Source organism: Pantherophis guttatus, chromosome 1 (genome assembly GCF_059756535.1).
Source record: "Pantherophis guttatus breed Tessera chromosome 1, ASM5975653v1, whole genome shotgun sequence".
NCBI lineage: Eukaryota > Metazoa > Chordata > Lepidosauria > Squamata > Colubridae > Pantherophis > Pantherophis guttatus.
The window spans coordinates 269,380,208-269,403,502 of NC_142063.1; the positions used below are offsets into that span (position 1 = coordinate 269,380,208).

The 23,295-nt window shown below is 39.2% G+C and overlaps 3 protein-coding genes and 1 long non-coding RNA gene across 8 annotated transcripts in view; 1 reads left to right on the forward strand and 3 right to left on the reverse strand.

Moving 5' to 3' along the window:
- PNLDC1 (PARN like ribonuclease domain containing exonuclease 1) overlaps positions 1-3,807 on the forward strand; it is a 34,633-nt gene extending 30,826 nt beyond the window's left edge. For both annotated transcript variants that reach the window (XM_034428533.2, XM_087887655.1), the window contains exons 17-19: positions 694-869; positions 2,324-2,422; positions 3,653-3,807. In XM_034428533.2, coding sequence (XP_034284424.2) covers positions 694-869; positions 2,324-2,422; positions 3,653-3,725 — 348 coding nt within the window. In that variant the 3' untranslated portion in view covers positions 3,726-3,807. The remainder of the gene's footprint in view (positions 1-693; positions 870-2,323; positions 2,423-3,652) is intronic.
- Positions 3,808-6,425: 2,618 nt separating this feature from the next.
- Positions 6,426-10,924, reverse strand: LOC117672085 (proto-oncogene Mas-like). Of its 2 annotated transcripts, none has more exons than XM_034428534.3 (3): positions 10,892-10,924; positions 9,950-10,064; positions 6,426-8,159 (listed from the first exon to the last, which is right to left on the reverse strand). In XM_034428534.3, the coding sequence occupies exon 3, from the start codon at positions 8,027-8,029 to the stop codon at positions 7,169-7,171; it is 861 nt and encodes a 286-aa protein (XP_034284425.1). In that variant the 5' UTR covers positions 8,030-8,159; positions 9,950-10,064; positions 10,892-10,924; the 3' UTR covers positions 6,426-7,168. The 2 variants fall into 2 exon arrangements, with proteins under 2 accessions (XP_034284425.1, XP_034284426.1); XM_034428535.3 differs by lacking the exon at positions 10,892-10,924 and adding an exon at positions 10,338-10,435.
- Positions 10,925-12,410: 1,486 nt separating this feature from the next.
- On the reverse strand, positions 12,411-16,557 carry LOC117671466 (mas-related G protein-coupled receptor member H-like). 3 transcript variants are annotated; one of them, XM_060692637.2, is made up of 2 exons: positions 16,395-16,557; positions 12,411-13,413 (listed from the first exon to the last, which is right to left on the reverse strand). In XM_060692637.2, exon 2 carries the CDS (start codon positions 13,392-13,394, stop codon positions 12,489-12,491), a length of 906 nt encoding a protein of 301 aa, XP_060548620.1. In that variant the 5' UTR covers positions 13,395-13,413; positions 16,395-16,557; the 3' UTR covers positions 12,411-12,488. The 3 variants fall into 3 exon arrangements, with proteins under 3 accessions (XP_060548620.1, XP_034283182.1, XP_034283183.1); XM_034427291.3 differs by lacking the exon at positions 16,395-16,557 and adding an exon at positions 16,126-16,238; XM_034427292.3 differs by lacking the exon at positions 16,395-16,557 and adding an exon at positions 15,679-15,896.
- A 2,626-nt stretch (positions 16,558-19,183) lies between these two features.
- Positions 19,184-23,295, reverse strand: LOC117671465 (uncharacterized). Its single transcript, XR_015732627.1, has 3 exons — positions 23,180-23,295; positions 23,006-23,065; positions 19,184-20,508 (listed from the first exon to the last, which is right to left on the reverse strand). It is a non-coding gene; the product is annotated as an uncharacterized LOC117671465 (long non-coding RNA).

Consider the following 23,295-nt stretch of genomic DNA (forward strand, 5'->3'; position numbering starts at 1 on the left):
TTTTTTAATGTCCCTTTCTAACCTGTAGCTCTGGGATTTCCTGCTTGTTTTCCACACAAGTATTGGCCAACTTTTCCTTTAGATCACCTAAAGTCAACTGGACTTGGATTTTGCCATCAAGATGTTATCAGTATATTTAATAATCAAGTCAGCCTTTAAAGGATATGATCATAGCTGTTTTAAAAAATATTTACATTAATTCTAAGTTCCCATCACTCGGGTGGGCTTCAAAAATTTTAGCAAGGGGTTCTCTGCCCGGTTGCTGGGGGGGGCGTGGCCTAGTTGGCCTCCTGCATCATGGCGGGGCGGGGGGGCAATTTTGCCCTTCCCGGGCTCTGGAGGCCAGAAATGGCCCCATTTCCAGCCTTCCTGAACTTCCGATAGGGCCATTTTTCGCCCTCCCCGAGCTTCCGCACACGCCCTACACTTACCTGTATCCAAAATGAGCCGCATGGGGACTCCTAGGAGGGGCGGGGTGGGCGGGGCCAGCCAGGAGTGGCATTTGGGGGTTCTCCAAACTGCACAGAATCTTAGCTAGAGGTTCTCCCGAACCCCTGCGAACCACTAGCAGCCCACCCCTGCCATCACTGCACAGCGTGTATCTGTTTTGTATAGAATGCCATAACATTTCAATTAATAGTCTGAAACATCTTTCTGCTTCTCTAAGTAACTGAAAATTTATTATTTCCTCAGAATTTTTCTGGTGTGGATGACCTAACATCACGTCCACCCCTCCTACTAGCCACTGTGAAGGGGTGGCATGGGGTAACTGAAGAGCAGATTCATCAAGAGCTGAGGAGTTTCTGCAGGTTTGATGTCCGTCAGCTAAGAATGAACCAGTTTCTCCTGCTCTCCAATCATTTTAAAGAGTATGTGATTAAAATCCCAATTATGTCTGAATTTGCAATTTTCTGACTGTATGGGCTATCAGCCTATGGACCAGGCTGCCACTATATGTTCTCTTTTGTTAGAGATTTTCAGAGTTGGATGATCATCTGTGATGTTCTAGTGGATCATGCATTGAGCAGGAGGTTGGACTAGATAACCTCTAAGATTCTTTCCAACTCTTATGATTTTATGAATAATATTGTCTTTCTTCCCAAATAATATGAGAATTAATCTTTCAAACATATTTAAAAGATGGAGAAATCTTAAAGTTATCTTTACATGCTCAAACATCTTGTGATCTATTGTCCTATGTCTTGGTTTTCTTTAAAATGGTCTCACTTTCTAGTTATGTACTATCTGGAACTTATCTAGAGATTTAAATAGTTCAAATTCCATTAGTATTTCAACATTTTGTTTTCTCTCAACCTCTGCTCCTGCTTACATTTCCCTTTTCCCATCTCAAAACAAAACTTCTTATAGCTTCAAAGAATAAGAACAATTTATTGGTAATTTCTCAACAATTCTGAGTCCTTCCTCTGCAGCTATTTCCTCGTTCATCATGGTTTAAAGATTTATTGAAGAAACCATGATGGAGAGCTTCATAAATCTATTAAGGCAAAACTGAACCAAGCATATTATATACTAGTGCCATGCTTGAGCTTTTAATTATCAGTCCTAAAAACAAAATAGGGAAATGGAAATGGGCTTAAATGAAATGTGATGTTGTGCAGGAGAAGTAAGATGAGAAGTTGCTGTGGAATTGTTCCTCTTGGTCTTTTGCTTTGGCCAAGAGAACAATTAAAAAGGAAAAGGTGGAAACTTGAGTGAAAGCAAGGTGGAATCTTCTTTTCCTTAGGACAAAGGGCTAACATATAAATCCTTTGTGCTGTGAGAATGTGAGCAAGCATACTTTGGTCAGGTTGATGTGGAGGTAAGTTAGGTGGCCGTAGATTGGCCATCAGCCAGAAAAAACTCAGTCCCTTCATTCTCTGACTGCCTTCCTGTTTTAATTTCTGCCTTCCTGTTTTAATTTCTTCTGGCTAAGAGTGTGGCTTATTTTGTGAGGCAAGAGGAACACTAGTTGAGGCAAATGTCTATGGAGGTTCTCAGTCATCCAGATCATGGTTGTTCGAAAAGTACTTTTTCAAGAGGCAACTGGACTTTTTGGTTTTTCTTTGAAGATGTTTCACTTCTCACTTCAGCTCTGAGCTGAAGAAGCTTCTTGGATGAGAAGCAAAACATCTTCAAAGAAAAACCAGAAAGTCCAGTTGCCTCTTGAAAAAGCACCTTTGGGACTATAGCTGAGGCAGCAGTTTCCCAGCATTGATTAGTGCCTGCTTCTTCAGGTAGCAAAACTATTATTTGGTTGTATGAAGCATTCTTCTTTACTGTATTAGCCAACAAGCTGAGTTTCCTCTTCAAATTATTCTTACAGCATCAGGATAGTTATGAAAGTATATAAAGCCCATCCCAACCTGCAGATTTCCGTGTATCACCGTTGGAAGCATTCTCCACAAGTGACTAGCTTCTTACAGTAAGTAAGCTTGACTTTGTGCTATCTTTTGGAATGGTAGTTTACAAAACTTACCTTAATTCAGTCTGGGTGTTGATGGAGAAATCTACCCCTGCTTAAATGTTTGAGTTGTTGTAATCTGCATTTGGCTGCAACTGCTCAATTAGAAGTACATTCTTCAAGAGAAGTGTGCTACATTTGGCTGCCATGATTTCTTTCCACTCATCTATTGGACAAGCATCAATTTTCAAAATATTAACGATTAAAAGCTTATTGAGTGTCATCCAGATTGACATTGTCAGATGTTCATGCCATTGGAGACAGAACAGCTACATACAGTAGTATGACATACAGTAGCCCAATTGTCTTTTCTGCCAGCAGGAATTTATGAGATAATTCTCAAAAAATATGTAATTGTTAAGTTTTCATCCTGGATAGCATCATTTAGGAGCTTAATTATTCAAGATGTTGAATTGATATATCAAAAACACTTCCATCTCCAAATTGCACTGTTTGTGGAATACAGTTGTGATCTTACCAGTGTAAAACCTGTCAGTCCTTAGCCTCAATGATATACAGTGCTTAAAGCCATGGGAAGATAGAACAGAACCAGGGTTGAAAGAGTACAGGATTTATTTTAAGCTTTATTGATAATGCACTCTGAAGCACGGTTCCGGCCACTTTCTAATGAACATTGAATATAGAGACATATTTGCTCTGGACTGAGAAATGCAGTTTCCATCATCTCTAGCCTCCATAGTTGCACAGGCCAAGGTTGAATTGAGCTGTATTCCAACACACTTGGAAGAATCTGCTCAGGGAAGACAGATGTAGGCCATGAAATCTTTATATATGTATTCATTTTGTTTTGCTACTTCAAATAGTGAAGACAAAGGCTGAGCAAGTAGAAAATCTGAGAAAGATTCTCAGAGTTAACAGGATTGTGTTAACAGGATATTGTATTTTATTATGAATGAGTTTATTTAAAATTACTTATTGAATGTGATTTAATATATTTGAAAGATTTTATGCTATAAGCTGCTTTGGGAATTATGGGGTTTTACACAATAAGTAAAGCATGGAGTATCTAAACCATTGTGTAATGCCCTTGTAATTAAATTGCCCATTTTGAATGATGAATTCAGTTGAAACTGAATCTATGGCAGGTAGAACTAAACTTGATGTTAAACACTTGATGTTGTTTGGCTTTGGAACAATTGCATTTATGTTTATTTGTTTGTGCTCTTTCAGAATATGTGGCATTGTGGCTTCTTGGTCTCTGCTGGCTTTCTTACTTGGAGGCTCTTATAGTTGTCATGCGTAACAGCTCATCCACTAGAAATGCTTGGTTTCTTTTCCCCTCAAATGTAAGCTGCACAATAATAGATTAAAACACCTTGCAATGATCCCCAAGTTGTGTGGTTCCTGATATTGGAAGAAGAATAGGAAAAGAGAACTTGGTCAAATAGGATGTAGCGAAAAGGAAACTTCTTTATTATGGAAAAAAATATATAGAAGAATGGATTTTCTTAAAGCGTAAGTATTGCACAAAACATTTTGTGCTTGCTGCTTGTACATAATCTGTCCAGCACTGAGCAACTCTCCTTCCTTTCTTTTCAAGAGGGATATGAAGCTTCCGGGGCAGTTCATCTAGAGAACCCAAAATAATTTGTGTACAAACTACACAAATAAATGTTAAATTCTGGAAGAAGTGGAATAATTATTTGGTATCAAAAAGCTAATTGCAGTAGTAGGCAGTTCCTGCAGAGACCTATAACATACAAGACGCACCAGTCACCATACCGCTCACTTTTCATGGTAAGGTACTCAAAAGATTAGCTCTGTATACAGGAAAGTTGGCATAGGAGAAAAAATAACATTAAGTATCTGGCTCCTAGGCTGTAAAATACCCTAGAAGACCCAGAATTCATTCATATGTAGAACAGCTATCATCACTGCCCTATTTTATTTTTTTTACTTCTTAATTTCTTCTCCAAGAACATACAGCTTCACTAACAGCTTATTTCAACCCTTCTTCTCGGTAATTCAGAGAATGTGAAGAGAGAGTTTTTGAAAAAGTTTATGCTGCTTGAATGTATGTTCTTTCTATTTATAGTTGAGAAAAAGTAAAAAAAAATCCTGTAATTATTTTAAGCTCCAATCCTGAACTCAATTTCCAATGCTCAGGACAAGCCATCTTAAACCACCAGTCATCATGGCTACTGCAAAAAATGGATATTTCTAGTTTCATCCAACATAAATACTGTGGTATTTATGAGAGCTGTTGATTTTACAAAACAAAGTAATTTGATATTGATACTCATAGCCCATTCTCAACTCATCATTCATTCCAATCGTCATTCATTTTTCTTCAGAAATGGCCTTTTTCTACCAGCAAGATGGAAAAAAACCTTCTTCATAGAAAAAACTGGAAAAAGGATGTTTGATTGCCATTGAATGCCTCTTTTCAAGTTTGTGTCAGTGATCTCTCCACACTAAGAATAATCTTCAGAACAGCACTATCATTGTGTCCCAAACTAAAGGACAGTCTCTAACTTCCCATGAGTGAAAGGATCAACATAGAGCATTTTGAGGTGCTGATTATGTAGGTTGAATGAGTTTTCCAAACCCCAAAGTTAACATGGCACCATAATTTAATTTAATTTAATTTAGAAATATAATTAGTTTTTTCCCTTCTAAGTGTATAGTACAACCTTAAGTCCTTGCTTTGAATTTTTTTAAAAATAATCTATGAATATAATTGTAATAGTGCATTTCAACTGTACAAAAAGAAACATGGAAAAAAGAGGCAATAATTCAAAATATAAAGCATGTGTAATTTAACAGTCTTATTAACTCAAGACTGGGTATAAGGGCAGTATGTCAAATTGGATTAAAAATACACTTATGTAATCAGTTCTCTTTGATATCCCCAAAAGACACATATGACTCACATTTACTGGGAACTGTTTGTTCATGGAACTTCCAATGAGGATATGGTGACCTAGGCATCTGTCACTGAGGAGTGATAGTATTCAGGGGAGAGTGGCTGTCAGAGGGTAGTTCTAGGCCACCAAATTCACTCTAGAGAAAATAGAAATCGTGAGATCATCCACATGTACCCTGGACAGCAACTCTTCCTAAGTAGACTGCAGGAACTGAGGTTTTTTGCAGTTGGCTGGTGGCATCTATTTATCTACTCGCATTTGCATGATTTCGAACTGCTAGGTAGGTAGTAGCTGAGGTAAGTAACAGGAATTCATCCCATTGTTGGTAATCAGGCTGTTGGCTTCTGGGTAAGGATTGAAATAACTTTTTTTGTCTTTTTGACTTTAAAACAAAATAACTTATGTGAAGCTGTTTGGAATCTTCATAAGTGTTCACAAGTGGCGTACAGGATCGGTTGGCTCTATAAACCCGTCAAATAAATAATGTCATAGTATCCAGTTTCATGATAATTTAACATGGCATCTGAGGGACACTTTTTTTTAGAAAGTGCAGCAGGTTTTCCAAATTGTTTTACCTTCACCCAGCCAGAGGTGTCTATAAGTGACAATAAAAAAAAATCAAGATAGCAACTATAACCATGCAATCAAATTTCACTTTATGATTATTACAACACATGTCAAAAAGGGACGGTGCTTCAGTTACATGATCACAACTGCCATTTTGACTTAATTACCACGACCCCTTGCAGACATTCCTGCTCTTGTTTCTCCTTTATGATAGTATCTCGCCTGTTTGCTTTAGTAAAATGGCAGAGATGAAAGGCCCTGCCTTCATTTGGGTTACAGCATTAAACTGTTTCATGAAATATTTTATTCTGTCTCCTTCAGTCTTTCCAGAAATGGTTACCCAATACTAGATTTTATTTTCTTTAGATTTTTTTCCTGTCAGGTGAAGAACTGTTTTTAATTCTACCAGTTAATTAAAGAACTGTTTTATGCTGCTTCTTTTTTCTTTAATCTATTTTTGCTTCTGATTTTGAGCTTGATTTTTTTTAAAAAAATAGGCACTGCATTGCTTATCATTTACTGATTTATTTGGCAAAATTTTACTATTTTTCTTTAAGATTACATCAGCGGGAACCTTTCAGTACTATGTCATAGGTATAAAATTTCAAATAAAGAAAAAGTGTATGACATTAACATACAAAATCCAAAAAGTTTGGAAATTCCTCCCCCCCCACTTGTGTTCTAATTAGATTAAAGTCCTTTAAAGTAGAACATTATATCTAAAGATAAACAGTTGTGTTTTCTCTATGTAACTCAGAGTCAAGATGCATCACTTCGTACCTATCAAAACCTTCCTGATGGAGATGTGGGATGAATATTGTTTGTGTGAACATAAACCACCTCTGTCAGTCTTAAGGGGTATATAACAGCCGCTATATTTCCATCTATAGATTTTTCTTTCCACTCCTTCCAGGTTCCTTTGACTCCACAGCTTTCTCTTCTCCTTCCTCTGCTGCCCTCCAATCTTCCATGTATAGAGGCAGTCTACAGTTGTTTCTCCTTTCCTCTTATTTCCTCCTTTAGGAGCTCTTGGTCTCATAGATCATAACCACAACGAAGTCTTTGCAGAATTAAAATTCTCTCAGCGGAACTTTCTTTCCTGGCCACCGACTTCTTTATTCTGATTTTTTTATATGGCAGGAATAAACAGGGAGTTATTTAATTAATGGACCTGGATGATATATAAGGAGTAATGAATGAATTATTTTGGAATTGGAATTGTAAGCCGATAGTGTATTCTTCTATGGATATTTCATTTGGAAAGCTCTTCTTGCTGCATTTGTGTTCCCTCCACTATTGTTCCTTCATCTTGCAAAGCTCTCTCAAGGAAAACTTCAAGAGGATCAGAAGTCCTTTTCAGAAAACCTCCAATAATAAAATACACATATGGGCTGACACTGCTGCTTATGGTGTCAAATAATACCGCCACTGAAAATGTTGGTACGTGTACTGCATCAAACCAAAATTCAATAATATTAAAAAATTTAACCGATGCATCGAATACAAGAAAAATAACAATGGTAGCAGTAATAGAGATATCAAGTGCTGCTGGAGGAGTTTGCTGGGTTTTTTTCTTCATTCTGATAAAAATAGCCAAAGTGTAAAAGACCATGATGGGAATAAAAATCAGGAACTCAACAAATATTTGGAATAGATTTGTGATTCTGCACTGTAAAGTATTTTCATCCAAGTATATGTAGAACCTTGGGTAGCAAGCAAAGTATTCCAAAAGTGATACCAGGCCAGAAAATGTCCACAATGTGCTGACCAAAAAAAATGAAAGATGTTCTGGCCGATGACATTGATACCAGGTAAAGTAAAAAACAGATAAATACCTTTCAAAGCATAGAGCTGTTAACATATAGAATCTGGAATTGCATCCAACTGCATATATCAGTTCTATTACATAGGATACAGATGCGTTGACAATACTGGGTTCTAAAAATAGCATAAAATAAGTATATAGATAGATTAGAATACTAAGATCAGCAATAGTTATATTTAGGACATATATGGTAAACCTCGTCTTCTTAATCTTAAAGGAAAGAAAAAGAATAACCAGTATGTTTCCAAATATTCCCAAAATGCTGATTGGAATAGCAATGATGATCATTGCTTATGTCAATGTGATATGCTTTCTGGGCCACTTCAGTCTCATTTTCATTCGCTGGGTCAGCATAGATGGAATATTGCTAATTTGTTCTGGCACAACACTATTCACGTGTTTTGAAATTCTTCTCAACCTGTCAAAAGCAAAAACAATTTTTTGTTATTACGGTATTATGCTCTGTTCACGCAGATATGGGATTTTATATTGCGAAAAGAAACTCGGCAATCCATAATTTTTTCACAGGTGACACAAAACAACAGGTGGTCCTTGATAAATGCCCCCAAGTGGGATTGGCAATTTGGTCGCTGAGCTGAATGAAAACGCAACTGTTCTTATCTTACTTCAGCTTTGCTTTGCTTTACCAACCTGCAAAGGTTGTAAATGTGAGGATTGGCCGCAAACTTTTTCATCACTGTTGTAAATACAAACAGTCACTCTCTGAGGCAGGGGTGTTAAATTGGAGGCCTGCAGGCGCAAGCCACACCCACCCCAGCTCTGCGAATGGGAAAAATGTTGTGAAATGTCACGTGACAGCAATGTGACAAGGTGAATTTGACACCCATGCTCTGAGGCAATTGCTAAACAAGGACTACCTGTGTCATGTTACACTTATAACTTCTGGAGGAAAGTTGTTACACTGATTAATTGTTCTAACTGTCAGGAAATTTCTCCTTAGTTCTAAGTTGCTTCCCTCCTTGATTAGTTTCCACCCATTGCTTCTTGTCTTGCTCTCAGGTGCTTTGGAGAATAGTTTGACTCCCTCTTCCCTGAGATATTGGAACACTGCTATCATGTCACCCCAGTCCTTCTTTTCATTAAACTAGACATACCCAGTACATGGTTATTGTCGTTTGTGGTTCACCAACGATTAAGGAAGAAAGAGAATTTAAATTGATTATTTATCCAGAAAAATTTCTACATAATCTTCCAAATAGTTTCCTTGGTGATAAGATGGTTGCTCAAATAGAGAAATCATTTTTAATATAATTAGGAGCAAAGGGACCAAATTACTTATTTTGTAATACATTTTATCTAAATCAACAAATGTGTGATAAAGCCCCTTTCTTATATTTCTTAATTAAATGGCTTTTCTAGAACAAAATTGCAACATGCAAGGACTCCTTTTAGAAGTGGCCACTTCAGTATACATATATAATAATACTATGTGAACCAGTATTGAATTCAAAATACAATATCTAGGTTTATGCTTAAATGTTCCATTTCATGCCCAATGACTCCCACATGAACCAAGGCAACCAGCAAACAACAGAAATGCTGCAGGTTCTAGAAATCAGATTGTTTATACTGGACTGGGCCCCGATAATTGAAATGATTCTAGATACCTATTAACAGTAATTAAGGTAATTAACAGTAATCCCTTAAAAGGTAAAGGTTCCCCCCGCATATATGTGCTAGTCATTCCCAACTCTAGGGGGCGGTGATCATCATTTCAAAGCTGAAGAGCCAGCACTGTCCGAAGATGTCTCCGTGGTCATGTGGCCGGCATGACTAAACATCAAAGGTGCACAAAACGCTGTTACCTTCCCACCAAAGATGGTCCCTATTTTTCTACTTGCATTTTTTAAGTGTTTTGAACTGTTAGGTTGGCAGAAGCTGGAACAAGTAACGGGGACTCACCCCATTACATGGCACTAGGGATTCAAATCGCTGAGCTGTGGACCTTTTGATCGACAAGCTCAGTGTCTTAGCCACTGAACCACCGCATCCCAACAGTAATCCTTTAGGTATAATTAACTGGCAAAGGGAAGGGATGCTGGGACTTGTAGTTTGGCAACGTTGGGAAGGCTACAGGATCCCCATTCTTATACTACATTTGCTGTAACTGTCAACAATCACCTACTAAGACACTGATTATATAAAACAACTTGCATTGGAGACTATCACTGTCTAATTAAAGATCACCTGCAGATCAAACTTTTAACTGCCTCTCTGAAGCCAATACAGGATTGCTCTTGAGTCGTGACGAATAGCAAACAGGTTCAGAAAGATGGGAGTGGTGAACACGTTAACCTTACTTCTAGAGAAAACACCAAAGAGAAAAGATGATTTTCATTTGCCTCAGTTCCAAACTTCCTTCAAGCCGTTATAAGGACTATTCTATTTTTGGTGCAGTGATCTCTTTTAACAGTCTGATCACTTGGTAAGTATTCTTACAATCAAATTACAGAATACATTATACACGATTATGTTCACAAATTCCTAGAATGCCTCTTAAATAGACACTTGTGGCTAATAAATCAGTTTGTCAAATTAGATAGAAAAGTAAATGCTACTATGGTTATCGCCCCACATTTTTTTCAGCCGTTTTTGATCAGGTTTCTGGTTCATCATAAACCTCTAATTCTATGACCAGGGGCCTGTGACGATGTACGGATCAAACAATAGAATGAGAATCCTGTGACCTCACAGCAACTGTTAACCACACTTTAATTATGCTCAAAAGAGTATCATCCTAATAGACTAAACACATTATGTATACATCATGTATGATCTACTGTAACGTGTCTGTCAGACAGACTATAAAAGTGCTTTGTATTGCTGGGATCCCCAGTATTGTACACTTAGGCCTTTGGACATGTTCACTAGACAGTTACCAATTTTCCCATTTGCTTTTTATTTATGAATTTTTCCAGAGGTAAAATTCGGAGGTAGATAATACTGAAAAATGGAATATCGCCGTGAGTATCTTTATTTCCAAGAATGCTTTTTTAGGCTCCATATGACATCTAGCATTTGAAAATAAAAATATCAGCTTGTCTTACCTCTCAAACCCATTGGAGAATGTATTTTTGTGATTTCTCCATAAGGAGTGCCTGTTAGGGGTCGAGTGTGGGTGATCCTTACCTTCTCTTTGACCTGGAGAGGAGTTCTAAGCATCCATTCCCCTCATTGGCTCCTAATTTGGCCATGCTTGCTGGTTTTGAAAAAAGCACAGTTGAGCTCAATCTGCCAGGCTGCCCCGGAAGCCAATCATTATCAGTTTTCTAATAAACATTCTGTATTTTTTCAAGGAAACATGTTTACCATGAGAGTCATTTTTGGATGGGCAAGTCCCCTTTTTCCAAGTGAACCTACAACAAAGTATGATTCCAGATTATAGCTATTGCCATTGCCCCCAAATTTTTGTGAATCCCAGAGACCCAAAATGTTGCTTTCATCATTCAAATTGTACTTTTATAGCAGAGTACTTAGCTAGATTTCCTTTTTTTTTAAATGAACATCTCTAAATCCTCACTTTTATATGCTTCGAACACAGGTAGTCCTCAACTTACGATCACAATTGAGCCCAAAATTTCTGTTAAGTGAGACAGTCATTAAGTCAATGTTGCCTCATTTTATGACCTTTCTTGCCACAGTTGATAAGTGAATCACTGCAGGGTTGTAATCTGGCTTTCCCGTTGACTTTGCTTGTCAAAAGATCACAAAAGGTAGTTACATGACCTTGGGACACTGCAACCCTCAAAAACATGAACCAGTTGCCCAATATCTACAGTTTGATCAAGCGACTACGGGGATGCTGCAATGGTCATCAGTGTGAAAAATGGTCATCAGTCACTTTTTTCAGAGACGTAACTGAATGGTCACTAGGTGAACTGTTGTAAGTTGTGGACTCCCTGTATTTTGGCATTGGGGGGACTGCTTGCCTTTCTCAGTGGTCTGATTGTATTGCCTATACATCTTTCTCCTCTTTAGAGTTTTCATTGAATGATCACTCTAAGGCACAGGTGTCAAACTTGATCACGTAGCGTATCATGATGTTTTTTTGCCTTTATGGAGCTGGGGTGGACATGACCTGTGCGTGATGCATCCGGCCCATGGGCCGCCAGTTTGACACCCCTGCTCCAAGGGGTCACTGGTTTATTTTGTGGTGCCTCAGTTGATGACTGCATAAGCATTGCCCCCTCCATTAACAAATGATATAAATTTGCATTAAATTTGCATGTAGTATTTTATATACGTATGTGTCTTTTATGCATGCACAATATAATTTTCATACTCGGAATACTATGCCAATGTGATTTGTTCACTTACTCCATTTACTGTCCTGCTCTCGCTGAGAAGCAATTTACGACCGCTTGGTATATTATGGGGCATAGCACAGAAGAGCAATAGCGCTTAGCCTTATATACCGCTTGACAGTGCTTTACAGCCCTCTCTAAGCAGTTTACAGAGTCAGAATATTGTCCCCAACTATCTGGGTCCTCATTTTACCCACCCCAGAAGGATGGAAGACTCAAGTCAACCTTGAGCCGGTGAAAATTGAACTGCTGAATTGCAGTCAGCAGAAGTAGCTTGCAATATTGCATTCTAAACATTGGACCACCATGACTCAAAATACACAGGCACGTACTAGAACAGTGCATACAATATTTGTAAACAAATTTATTTTACAGCAGAGAAATGCACATCAGTTTTCTTCTATGCATACAGTTGTTGAATTTTAAGTCTGTGTTTGTGTTTTTACAAGCATGGCTGTTTTGCCTGACAAAGCTATTTCAAGAAACTCAAAGGCGCTCTTCATTTTCGGCTTCTTCCAACACCCAACAATGAGATATATAAAAGGACTGATAGCACTGGTGATTGACTCCAATAGTGTGTTAAGGCTACCCAGAATATATCCATCAATGTTGTCAACCCAGTACATCGAGATCGTAGCTAAGTCAAATGGTACATTCAACATCAGATAGAGAAGAACTATGGCTACAATGGTGATATCAAGTCTCAATGGGGGAACTTCCTCTTTCATGTGAATTCTAATCCATATGCCCAAAGAAAAAAACATTATACTTGGAATAAAAATTAATTGAGTGATGATTAGTAGTATGGTTGAAATTGTACACTTCTCAATGTCCTTGAAGTGTACTTCCGCTATTGGAGAGCAAAGAAAGTGGGTCACAATTGATACCAGAGAGGTGAACCCCCACAAAGAAAAGGACATAATGGCTGAGAAATTCATGGGCCGAAATTGTTTATACCAAACAGGGAAAAAATGAATGCACCATCTTTCGGCAGTGATAACTGCAAAGATATAAAAGCTGACTTGATGACTGCATAAATGCAAAACATGCAATACCCGGTGAAACATTAAATTGAAGATCAGTGGTCTAAAAAACATAATATACTCAGCAATGATGCTGAAGGTTAACATGTTATTAGCAGCTGCCACACACACAAAATACAGGTTTAATTTAATCCTGAGCCTGCAGCAGAGGAACCATAAAATAACCGAATTTCCTAGGAATCCCACAATGCAGATCGGAAGAGAGATGAATAGTACTTTTTCTTCTAAATTGTATTCCGCTATATCAAGCAAGCGGAAAGACAAGGAACTTTCCTCTGCGTCCATGGTGCTATTTTTTCTCAGCCTGTCAAATCAAACACAATTATTAAGATAGGTAGGAAACTTCGAACAAAATCGCCTGTAAGATAAAAGATGCTTTGCCTGGGAAGAGCCAGCCTAGACTATCTGCTTAACACCAAGGATTTGTTAGCCCTCCTTGAGAAGACACAGGTTGAATGCCTTATATTCCATGTGCCATGATACTCCTCAGGAGAATCCCTAAATACTGACCTCTACACATTGTAATAACTTGAATTAATTCTGGCTTCACTTCAGTTTTCAGCAAAAGAAAGACAGGTTAGATTATCAGCTATTATGGTTGTAGGATTAATATGCCATATGCTGACAGCACAATTTCAGCCAGTGTGGCACACTTGGTCAATGTAGCATAGGTGCCATCCAAGCCCAATTTTACTCCCAAGTTTGTCCAATCTAGAAACTACCTTGCAGATCAGTATGATGTTACTTATGTCCCACTAACTAATACAGTACACACTCAGAATATGACTTTAATTGACTATATTTTTAAAGCCAGTATTGAGAGATATTGTACAGTCTCATAAATTGCACAGGTAATTCCCAGTTAACAATGGCAATGGGGACTGGAATTGCCACAGGTCTAAAGCACATCAACACATGCCCGTGCGACTTAGTGTCAGCAACTCCAGCAGTCCCAGTTGGTATCATTAAGTAAGGACTTTGTGACCGCGACTTCCCATCTCTTGTTGGCTTTCCAGTTGACTTTCCTTGTGGGAAACCAGCTGGGAAGATTGCAAATTGCTATCACATGACTGTGGGATGCTGTGATGGCCAGAATTCTGAGAACGGGTCATAACTATCGTTTGTTCAGCGCCACCCTAATTTTGAATGGTTGCTTGAACAAGTGATCGTTAAACAAGGACCGTCTGTGGGGTCCTTGCTGCTCTCTGAGCTTGGCTGTTTTCTTGCCAACCTAGCACTGATAATGTTACCCAGTTTGGTAATAAAACATCTGCAAGAAAACAACCAAGCTCGGAGAGCACCAAGGATCCCTCATTTCAACCCTGATCTACAAATATTCTCTTCCAAAGGACCATTTGTGTTTTCATCACATTCTTTTGAAGTGAATTCTTCGATCATTGGTATGGGTAAAGAAATGCCTCTTTTCCCTTTGCTTTATTTTGGATGATGGGCAAGAGGTCTAATGGACAATGGACAAGTCTCATTTCACCAAGCAGCAAGATACATCCAAATTATTACCTGAGGATTGCAGCCTAATTTGTAATAAACTCTGTTCTAACTAAGGATTCATTATCTTAATTTTCAGCTCTTTTTTTTTTTTTCCAAAGCACTTGGGCAGGAAGAGCAAAAGCATAATGTTAAATGGCATTTAATTGGTTACAAGCAGCTCTCGGCCAGTTTCTGTGATTCTCAGGCAAGGAAAAGAAATAATTAAATATCTTTATATAAAAAGTGAAAGCACTTTTTCTGTGTCCTAAGACTTGCTTCCTAGACTGGATAACAATACATTTACAATATTATGTAACTATATTACAACCTATATGCCGTCAATTACTTCTGGATAAAAAAAAATGTTTTAAGTGTTAAAAGTATCAATAGGCAAGAAACATTTCCCAAAATTAAAGTAGTAGATGAAATAAAGATTGGAGAAATACAGTAGATTGACTGTAAGACTGGCAGAGTATCTAATGAAATGTAGCAAGGGGAAATAGGATTGATCACAATTTATAGGTCCCAGAAGAATGGGCTGGAGATAGGAAGGCTTGAAATTAGAAAGAGGGTGGGATGCTTTCTTCCATTGAGTTGGCAAGTATGAGGAATATCATCCTGTTGCCATTATGACTGACAAGACTGATTTTCAAACACCACTATTTTCCAAAACCATAAGAAACTGGCCAAACCTCTGGTTCAAATCATCTGTCATTTTCTCATTTGAACATGAGTCTCAGTTAACACTTAAAAGAGAAATTTGTGGCTAATCCATAGTGCTTGGGTCTAAACCTTTGGCACGGTTATTACACTTCTTTCCAGAAGAGTGCCATTAAAGTCCTTGAGCTTTATCTTTGTTTTCTATAACTCAGTTGTAATACATTCATTTCCGGTAGATCAATGAACAATCTATCCACTGACTGGATGTTCTCAGGAGATACAAACCATACATTATAGTGTATTTTTGGGCAGTTCCTATAAACATCTTAATCAGGCACTTAATAATGATGTGGCAAGAAATGTAGGTTTTTGGAGATTAAATTAATATAAGTATCTGTTAAACAAAATAATCAATACTAACACCAGATTCCAGTTCTTCTTTTAGTCTTCATTGATCAAACTTCTGTTTTTCACATTATTGTAATACAATTCTGCCAAGATAGAGCTGGCTCCACAATTATGATGTGTTCCTTGCATAACAAATAGAATACTAGAATCTCGTGACCTCAGAGGAGTTGTTATTAATAGTATGGTAAGATTCACAATAGAATCACTTGAGACCTATTTTAATCTATCTTCAGTTTCAGTCTGTCTTGTAGATGAAATGTTGTGGAGAAAAGAGAGGAAATACATGTCCTTTTAAAGAAGTGTTTAGAATACATTTTGATTTTATCAACCGAAACGTCTTTAGATCAGCCTGATCAGAATAGCGGTCAAAGACAAAACTTCTACTTTTGGCTGTGTTCTAGAGAATGACACAAAGCACTAATTCTTGTTTGTTTGTTTACAAATAAAGAAGTGAACATACCCATTTTCCTCCTGAACATATCCAACACACTTTCCTCTTCCTATTTTTCCCATAACAACCCTGTTGGTGGGTTGAATTTAGAGAGGAGTGACTGGCCCAAGGTCACCCAGCTGGTTTTCATGGCCAAGGCAGGACTTGAACTCATGGTCTCCCACTTTCTAACCTGCTGCTTTAATCCCTAGACCAATGGATTAATGGTCAGAGGAAGAAGCAGGAAAGACCAGCCCTAATTGAACCAGGTGATAAAAGTGGCAATGGTAATTTCATACCTTCAGACTTGCAAGATAATGTTAATGTTAAAACGGCCCAAAAAAACAGCCTGGAGAATGGCCCGAAAAATGCCCCCAAAATGGCCTGAAAATGGCCCAAATAACAGCCTGGAAAATGGCCTGAAAAGGGCCTGAAAAACGGCCCAGAAAAACCAGCTGAAAAGGACCCCAAAAGGGCCTGAAAACAGCCCAAGAAATGGCCCAAAACCAGGCTGAAAAACGGGCGGGGGGGGCAGCCAGTGGTGGGATTAGCCCCAATTGGCTGAATCCTACCTCTGTCTTTGAGGTGAGTGGCCAGGAGGCGGGGCTGGATGTGGTAAGTGACATCACCCACCCAGTCACATGACCAACCGGCCATGCCTGCCCAGCTAGAGAACCGGTTGTTAAGTTATTCAAGTCCCACCATTGAGGGATAGCTGATTATCCAGGTATCAGTCATGACTTATCATTTTAGCGTGTTTGTTGTTGGTCACTACTATGTAAGCAATGACGACATTTCAAATTGACAACTATGGTTGCACTTAAAATAATAATAGCCTTATTATTCCCAACACTTTCCCCCTCAGATTACAGAGCAGAATACAAGTTCTCTGCCTCTATTTTAATAGCCATCTCAGATTGATTTAAAAACCAACAAGCTAAGGCCTCTCCTGTCCCAGTATACTTCCTGGGCAATTGGAATTACAACCACAGTTCTTACTTGTCCCCTTAACAGTTGAAAAGCATTAATGGCTGGAGAGAGACTGACAGACCCAGGGGAGGAATCAAGCAGAGAATTATAGTCTAGAGTTGTTCCACAACATTTCTGGTTTTGTGGACTGTCAGGGGTGCATATGTGATAGCAATAGCACTTAGACTTATATACTGCTTCACAGTGCTTTTACAGTCCCCTCTAAGCAGGGGACTTAGACTTATATACTGCTTCACAGTGCTTTTACAGTCCCCTCTAAGCAGTTTACAGAGTCAGCATATTTGCCCCCAGCAATTTGGATCCTCATTTTACCGACCTCGGAAGGATGGAAGGCTGAGTCAACCTTGAGCCTGGTGAGATTTGAACTGCCAGATTGCAGGCAGCCAGCAGGCAGCAGAAGTAGCCTGCAGTACTGCATTCTAACCACTGCGCCACCGTGGCATATGATGGTTCTGTGCGAGCAGTGGGCAAGAGCACGTGTGTGCGCGCAGCCTTATTTCCAGAAGTGGGGGGCATGCATACTCCTAGTGTAAAGGAAGCACACACATCTGCTCACCCGCCACTTGCACAAGTGGGGATGTGTACGCTTGCCTGCTGCTTCCACAGCCCAGTTCCTAACTTCTCAAGGCCTGATAATGGGCCGTGGCTTTGGGCTTGGCGATCCCTGAGTTCTTGCATAGAGGCACAAGAGGGTGAAGTCCAATCTTATCTAGTCTTACCGAGATGCAAACAATCAGTAAGAGGAGATTTCTGCACATAGGCCTAAGTAATAAGTCAGCTAATTAAAATCTTCACATGCAGACCTGGGTTTTTGCACCTGACATTGATAGTTGTAATGGTATATGTGAATATCATTGAAGATGAGGTAAAGAGGTGCTGCATAGGACATGATCAAACGAGAGGGTGAGCACCCAATGGATTAATGGTCAGAGGAAGAAGCAGGAAAGACCAGCCCTAATTGAACTAGGTGTTAAAAGTGGCAGTGGTAATTTCATACCTTCAGACTTGCAAGATGCTATTAATGTAGCTTTACAATAAAAGCAGATTTTGCTGATTTAGTCATTTCCTGTCTTGTTTGCCTTGGGAAGGCAGACAATAGCTCAATTTATAACATTTTAGAATCAAAATGTTAGGTCATGTACCGTATTACATACAGTAGAAAGGAGATTCTATGGCAGCAGCCCCCAACCTTTTGAGCCACAGGGACCGGTTCCATGGATAAAGATTTTTCTGCAGACAGAGGGGCCATGGTTTTGCATGCTGCCTACATATCACGATGGGACTTTGCTTGTTTGTGCGGCCTGGTTGCCGGCATGCCACGGACCTGGGCTGTTCCATGGACTGGGGGTTGGGGACCCCTGTTCTATGGGATCACCTTGACAAACTTCTATTTAGTTTATAACTATCCCATATAAAGATCATTGTTTTATCTTTTAAAACTTCAGTTACCCTAATCCCTAAGCCAGGCACAGTTGTACCATAATTTTTTCCCCACTACTCATTCTAACATTTAATAGAGCCTTAAATGTTATCTAAGACAACTGCAGGTCTATCCATCTAAGATAAAATGCAAGTCTTTTTGATGTGGTGGTCCCCGTGTTGTGAAATTGTCTAAGGAATAGACATAATTCCTATACTACAATAGTATATCCTGTTTTATCTGAATCTACTCTTGAGGAGCATGACTTTTTATCTGATTGCATATTGGTTAATGCCTTATCAATGATAGGCAGAACAAAGAGTATTTAAGTGTTTCAGATTCAAGTGTGTTTTACTCAATAAATAATTCTTAACTGAATTAATGAACAAATTGAATCTATTGAATAAGGATTCTCTTCTCTTCTCTTCTCTTCTCTTCTCTTCTCTTCTCTTCTCTTCTCTTCTCTTCTCTTCTCTTCCCTGGCATTACCATGCACAGTGGCATTCTTAATGTTTCTGTGTTTTCAGAAAGACCTGATAGAGGTAGCATCTTTTATGTGCTCTCTTTGTCATTCTTTTCTTGTACTATAAATGTAGAAAACACACACCTGTTTGTTTAGCCATTTCCTATGCATAGGAGAAATTAATCCAGCTACAAAGGCCACACATGATGAAATGGTTCAGTTAATAGTGTTAGTTTTATTTTTAGCAAAGCAATATGAATAGTCCACTTTATAGGGTTGGTATGTATGTAGTTTTCATTTTTATGTGATCATACTTTTTGATCGTGCTTTTTGTAGGCTTTGGCCCCCAGGCAAAGTAGCCCTTACAAATATAAAATCTTAAAATCCCATTTTTTAAAACATGAGCTTGATTCTCCTAAAGGCCTTAGGTAGTAAACTAAATTAGAAGTAGCAAATGGTAAATATATCTGTAATATGCATTTTTGGGGAAAGAAAAAGTTTCATCAGATATGTCTTTATGTTTTTTTCATTTCTGATGTACAAATTCCTTTGTGACCAGCTGTAGCTAACGTGTCCGGAGTATCTGTGCTTTCTTTGTCATTCAAAGCTCTCTCAAGCAACTTATACATAGGCTCTGTGACCTTCTGTCTTTGCTGATTTCCAACGAAGAAATAGACCAAAGGGTTGATGCTGCTCTTGATGGAGTCAAACAGCAGAGAGAGTTTAAATAAAGTTGGTTCACGAAGTTCATAAACCCAGTTGCTTATAAAACCAAGAGTTTGAAATGTAAAAATGCAAATAAGAGAAAGGACAACTATGATTATGAGGGTGATGTCAAGTCTTGATTTGGTCCTTTGCTTTGCTCTTTTCCGCCTTCTGATAAAAAGAGAGAAAGCAGAAAAGGACATGATGGGGAAAAAAACCATAAGCTGAACAATAGATTCAAAAAGTAATGCACCATGACATATAGAAGACCTTGGAGCGGAGACTGAAAACAATTGTGGGTAGCAGCCAACATATAACATCAGGGCCACTAGGAAAGACCAGAACCATATTATGCAGCACATATTCGTTGTGAAGTCCTTTGGACGGTGCTGTTGATAATAGAGTGGGAAAGAGACCATGACATACCTTTCAAAGCATATAACTGTTAATAAAAAAATGCTGGCATTGCTTGACAATGAATAAATACTCTCCATTGTACGTAAAAAATAATAACTGATAAAAAGTGATGTCAGAAATACACAAAACACTGTAAGGAAGTAAGCAGCCACAATAAAATCGGCTATTATCAAATTGAGAAAATAAACTATGAATGTTGTCTTCTTCACCTTGCGGCAGAGAAGCCAAAAAACAGCTGCATTCCCAATCAATCCCCAGAAACAGATTGGAATGGATAAGGCTCCCACCATTTCCATGAAAAACCTTTTGCTGCTTATATGTGGCTCTGTGTGATTTGTTTTCATTGTAATAGTGTGGGGAGATAAGATAATTGCTTCCATCATCTTGCTATGGTCAGTGTTCAATAATTCTTCTCAATCTGTCAAAATTAAAAACAATTCTCATTATTAAGCCTCTTACATATTTTACGGAAGTAAGAAACACTAAAAAGTTTCCCTTGTCTGGCAATAATACTAGTGTTATCATTGTGTTTCTTTCACACAGATTTCACACCGGCAAGAAGTGCTAACTAGAATGTATGCTGACATACAGTCTGTTTTCTGGGAATCAGAAGATATGTTTATATTGATATTTTAATAGGACCTAGGGCAGGAGGGTCAAACTCGATTTCATTGAGGGCTGCATCAGAGTTGTGTTTCACCTTGGGAGGATATAGCCCAGATGGGCATGGCCAGCTGGACGTCACTCGTGTCAGGGATACCTTTGGTGACCTGGCCGGGGCTGGGGGGATCCATTTTTGTTGGCAGAGGGCTGCAGGAGGCTTGTCATGGCTGAAAATGAGGCCTGGGAGGGTTGCGCATGCCCCCCTGAGCTCTGTTTTCACTGGCAGAGGACTGCAGGAGGCTGTCGCGGCCAAACATGGAGCCCAAGGGGCCACGTGCGGCCCTCCCAAACTCTTTTTTTTGCCAGAAGAGGCACCATGGGCCAGTCCTTCGCTGTTTCCAGGGTGGTCCCGTGGGCCAGATCCAAGCACCTTGAGTGACACCCCTGACCTAGGGTGTTATTCTGTCTTCTGGAAATGTCCTTTGACTTACGTATTGTAACACTGTTAATAGCATGATGATTTCACTGGAAATGCTACACTGGTATTGTCCTTTGTCAAACCTATTTGCCAAAAACCTACTCCCAACAATGTGCAGAATGCTATGAACATACATACATACAGAATGCATTTTGGTCACCAGCCCATTCTGAACAGATTTAGTGATAACTGGATCTATATGGTCCATTTTCCATCTATTAATTTCTTCTTAAAGACAGGAGATGCTGGCATCTTTAAAGGATTGCCTCATTTATTTCTGTTATTCCCAACTAACATTTCCAGATGTTAATTAAGATGTTAATCCAATTAATATTCAATTAAAGGGAACCTTGCACAAAAACCAGCCCTTCGAGATACCACATTACCCGGGGCAAGCATTTATGTTGAAAAATCAGCCACACTCAGGAAACAAGCGTCTATATGAGAATGTTTACATTTAGACCCAGCAACCCCGACTCAAGAAGAATAGAGCCAGAATTCAACAGGGACCTTGCACTGTATCTTGTTTTAAGATGGAAGGAATTGCAAGGCCCTGATGGGAACAAGGATCCAAGTCAGGGAAGAAGAAGTCAGTGGCCTCCAGATTCAAACTGTGAAGCCAGCAAAAGGCAGAATGATTCTGGAAATTTTCCTGGCACAAGAGTTTCTGGAGGAGAGACTATTCTAGAGGGAATGTACTGAGAGAATGTACATCCTTTGCCATCTTTTCTGTCAAGTTATCCATCTTGTTTCTGTGCCTTGGAGACTCCCAACTCCGTCATTGCAAACCAGACTTGCTTTTGGAAAGAGGTCAGAAGGCACAGACGTATATGCCAGTGGTGGGTTGCTCCCGGTTTGCCCCGGTTCAGGCAAACCGGTAGCAGTGGCAGCGGGATGCTCCACCTACCCGCCCAGATATCATAAAAAACGCTTTGTGCATGCGCAGAAGCTTCAGCGCATGCACAGAAGTGCTGCGCGCTCACGCACTACCAATAGCAAACTGGTAGTGCCAGGATTTGAAACCCACTACTGGTATATACATATTATATTTATTGATTTGGTGTTCTCAGGATAAAAATAAAATAGAACATAAAAGAATAAAACAACATATTACTGCAACATGCTCTACATGGGGCGACCCTTGAAGAGTATTCAGAAGCTACAACTGTACAGACAGTTCTGGATGTCGTTAAAGTGGTGCATGTAACAGCCGCTATTATGTGAGCTGCACTGGTTGCTGGTTTACTTCCAGGTCTAATTCAAGGTGTTGGTTATCATGTTTAAAGCCCTTCACGGTACGGGGCCAGGTTATTTAAAAAACTGTCTCACCCCAGTGGGACAATTTGCTCTACTTGCTCCATCAGAAGAGCCCTTCAATGGACTCCCGTTGGCCAAGGAATTTCAACTAGCAGGGTCAAGGAGAAAAGCCATCTTTGCCTTAGCCCATGAACCTCTGGAACATCTTTCCACTGGAGGTGAGATCCACCTCCATCCTTTTGGCCTTCCGGAAGGACCATAAACATGGCTCTGCAGGTTGGGTTGAGGCCCCAGTGGGGTGCACTATACTGGAGGTTGTTGGTTGAGTGAGAGTCAAAAGGTCTGCCCTGTACCATTCATGCTGTTGGTCTTTAACCTTTATTTAATTGTTGTTAATTTTAATGCTTTGAATGCTTTCATATTTATGCTTTTATGCCATTGTAAGCTGCCTAGAGCAGCGGTCCCCAACCTTTCTGGCATCATAGACAGGTAGCAACTGTGGTGGTACAGGGGAAGGGATAGTTTCGCGCACACAACCTATTCCCATGCATGCATAAATAGAGCATTACACACTTGCCTGCTGCTTGCCTGGACCAGTTCCCAATGTGCTGTGGACAAGGGATTGGGTACCTCTGGCCTAGACGGCATAAAAATTTAATAAATAAATAAGTAAAATATCTAATTCTCCAGTAGGATGAACTTGGGAAACATCCCAGGATGTCATCCCATGAAGAGACATTGTTTGAATTACCTCCACAAATCCTCTCTCTTTTTTTTTTTTTCTTTTCAACTTTGTTTCTATCTTGCTGATTTTCTTCTCAGAAGCTTGATACTCAGCAAGGTCTGGACAGCTTTGCTGATACGTTG

Bases quoted from the DNA above. Each gene is read 5' to 3' on its own strand.
- LOC117672085 (XM_034428534.3), bottom strand. From the start codon at position 8,029: ATGATCATCATTGCTATTCCAATCAGCATTTTGGGAATATTTGGAAAC.
- LOC117671466 (XM_034427291.3), bottom strand. From the start codon at position 16,178: ATGGGAAAAATAGGAAGAGGAAAGTGTGTTGGATATGTTCAGGAGGAA. The intron at 13,414-16,125 runs GTATGTTCACTT...TTGATTTGACAG, and splicing joins TATGTTCAGGAGGAAAATGG to GCTGAGAAAAAATAGCACCA.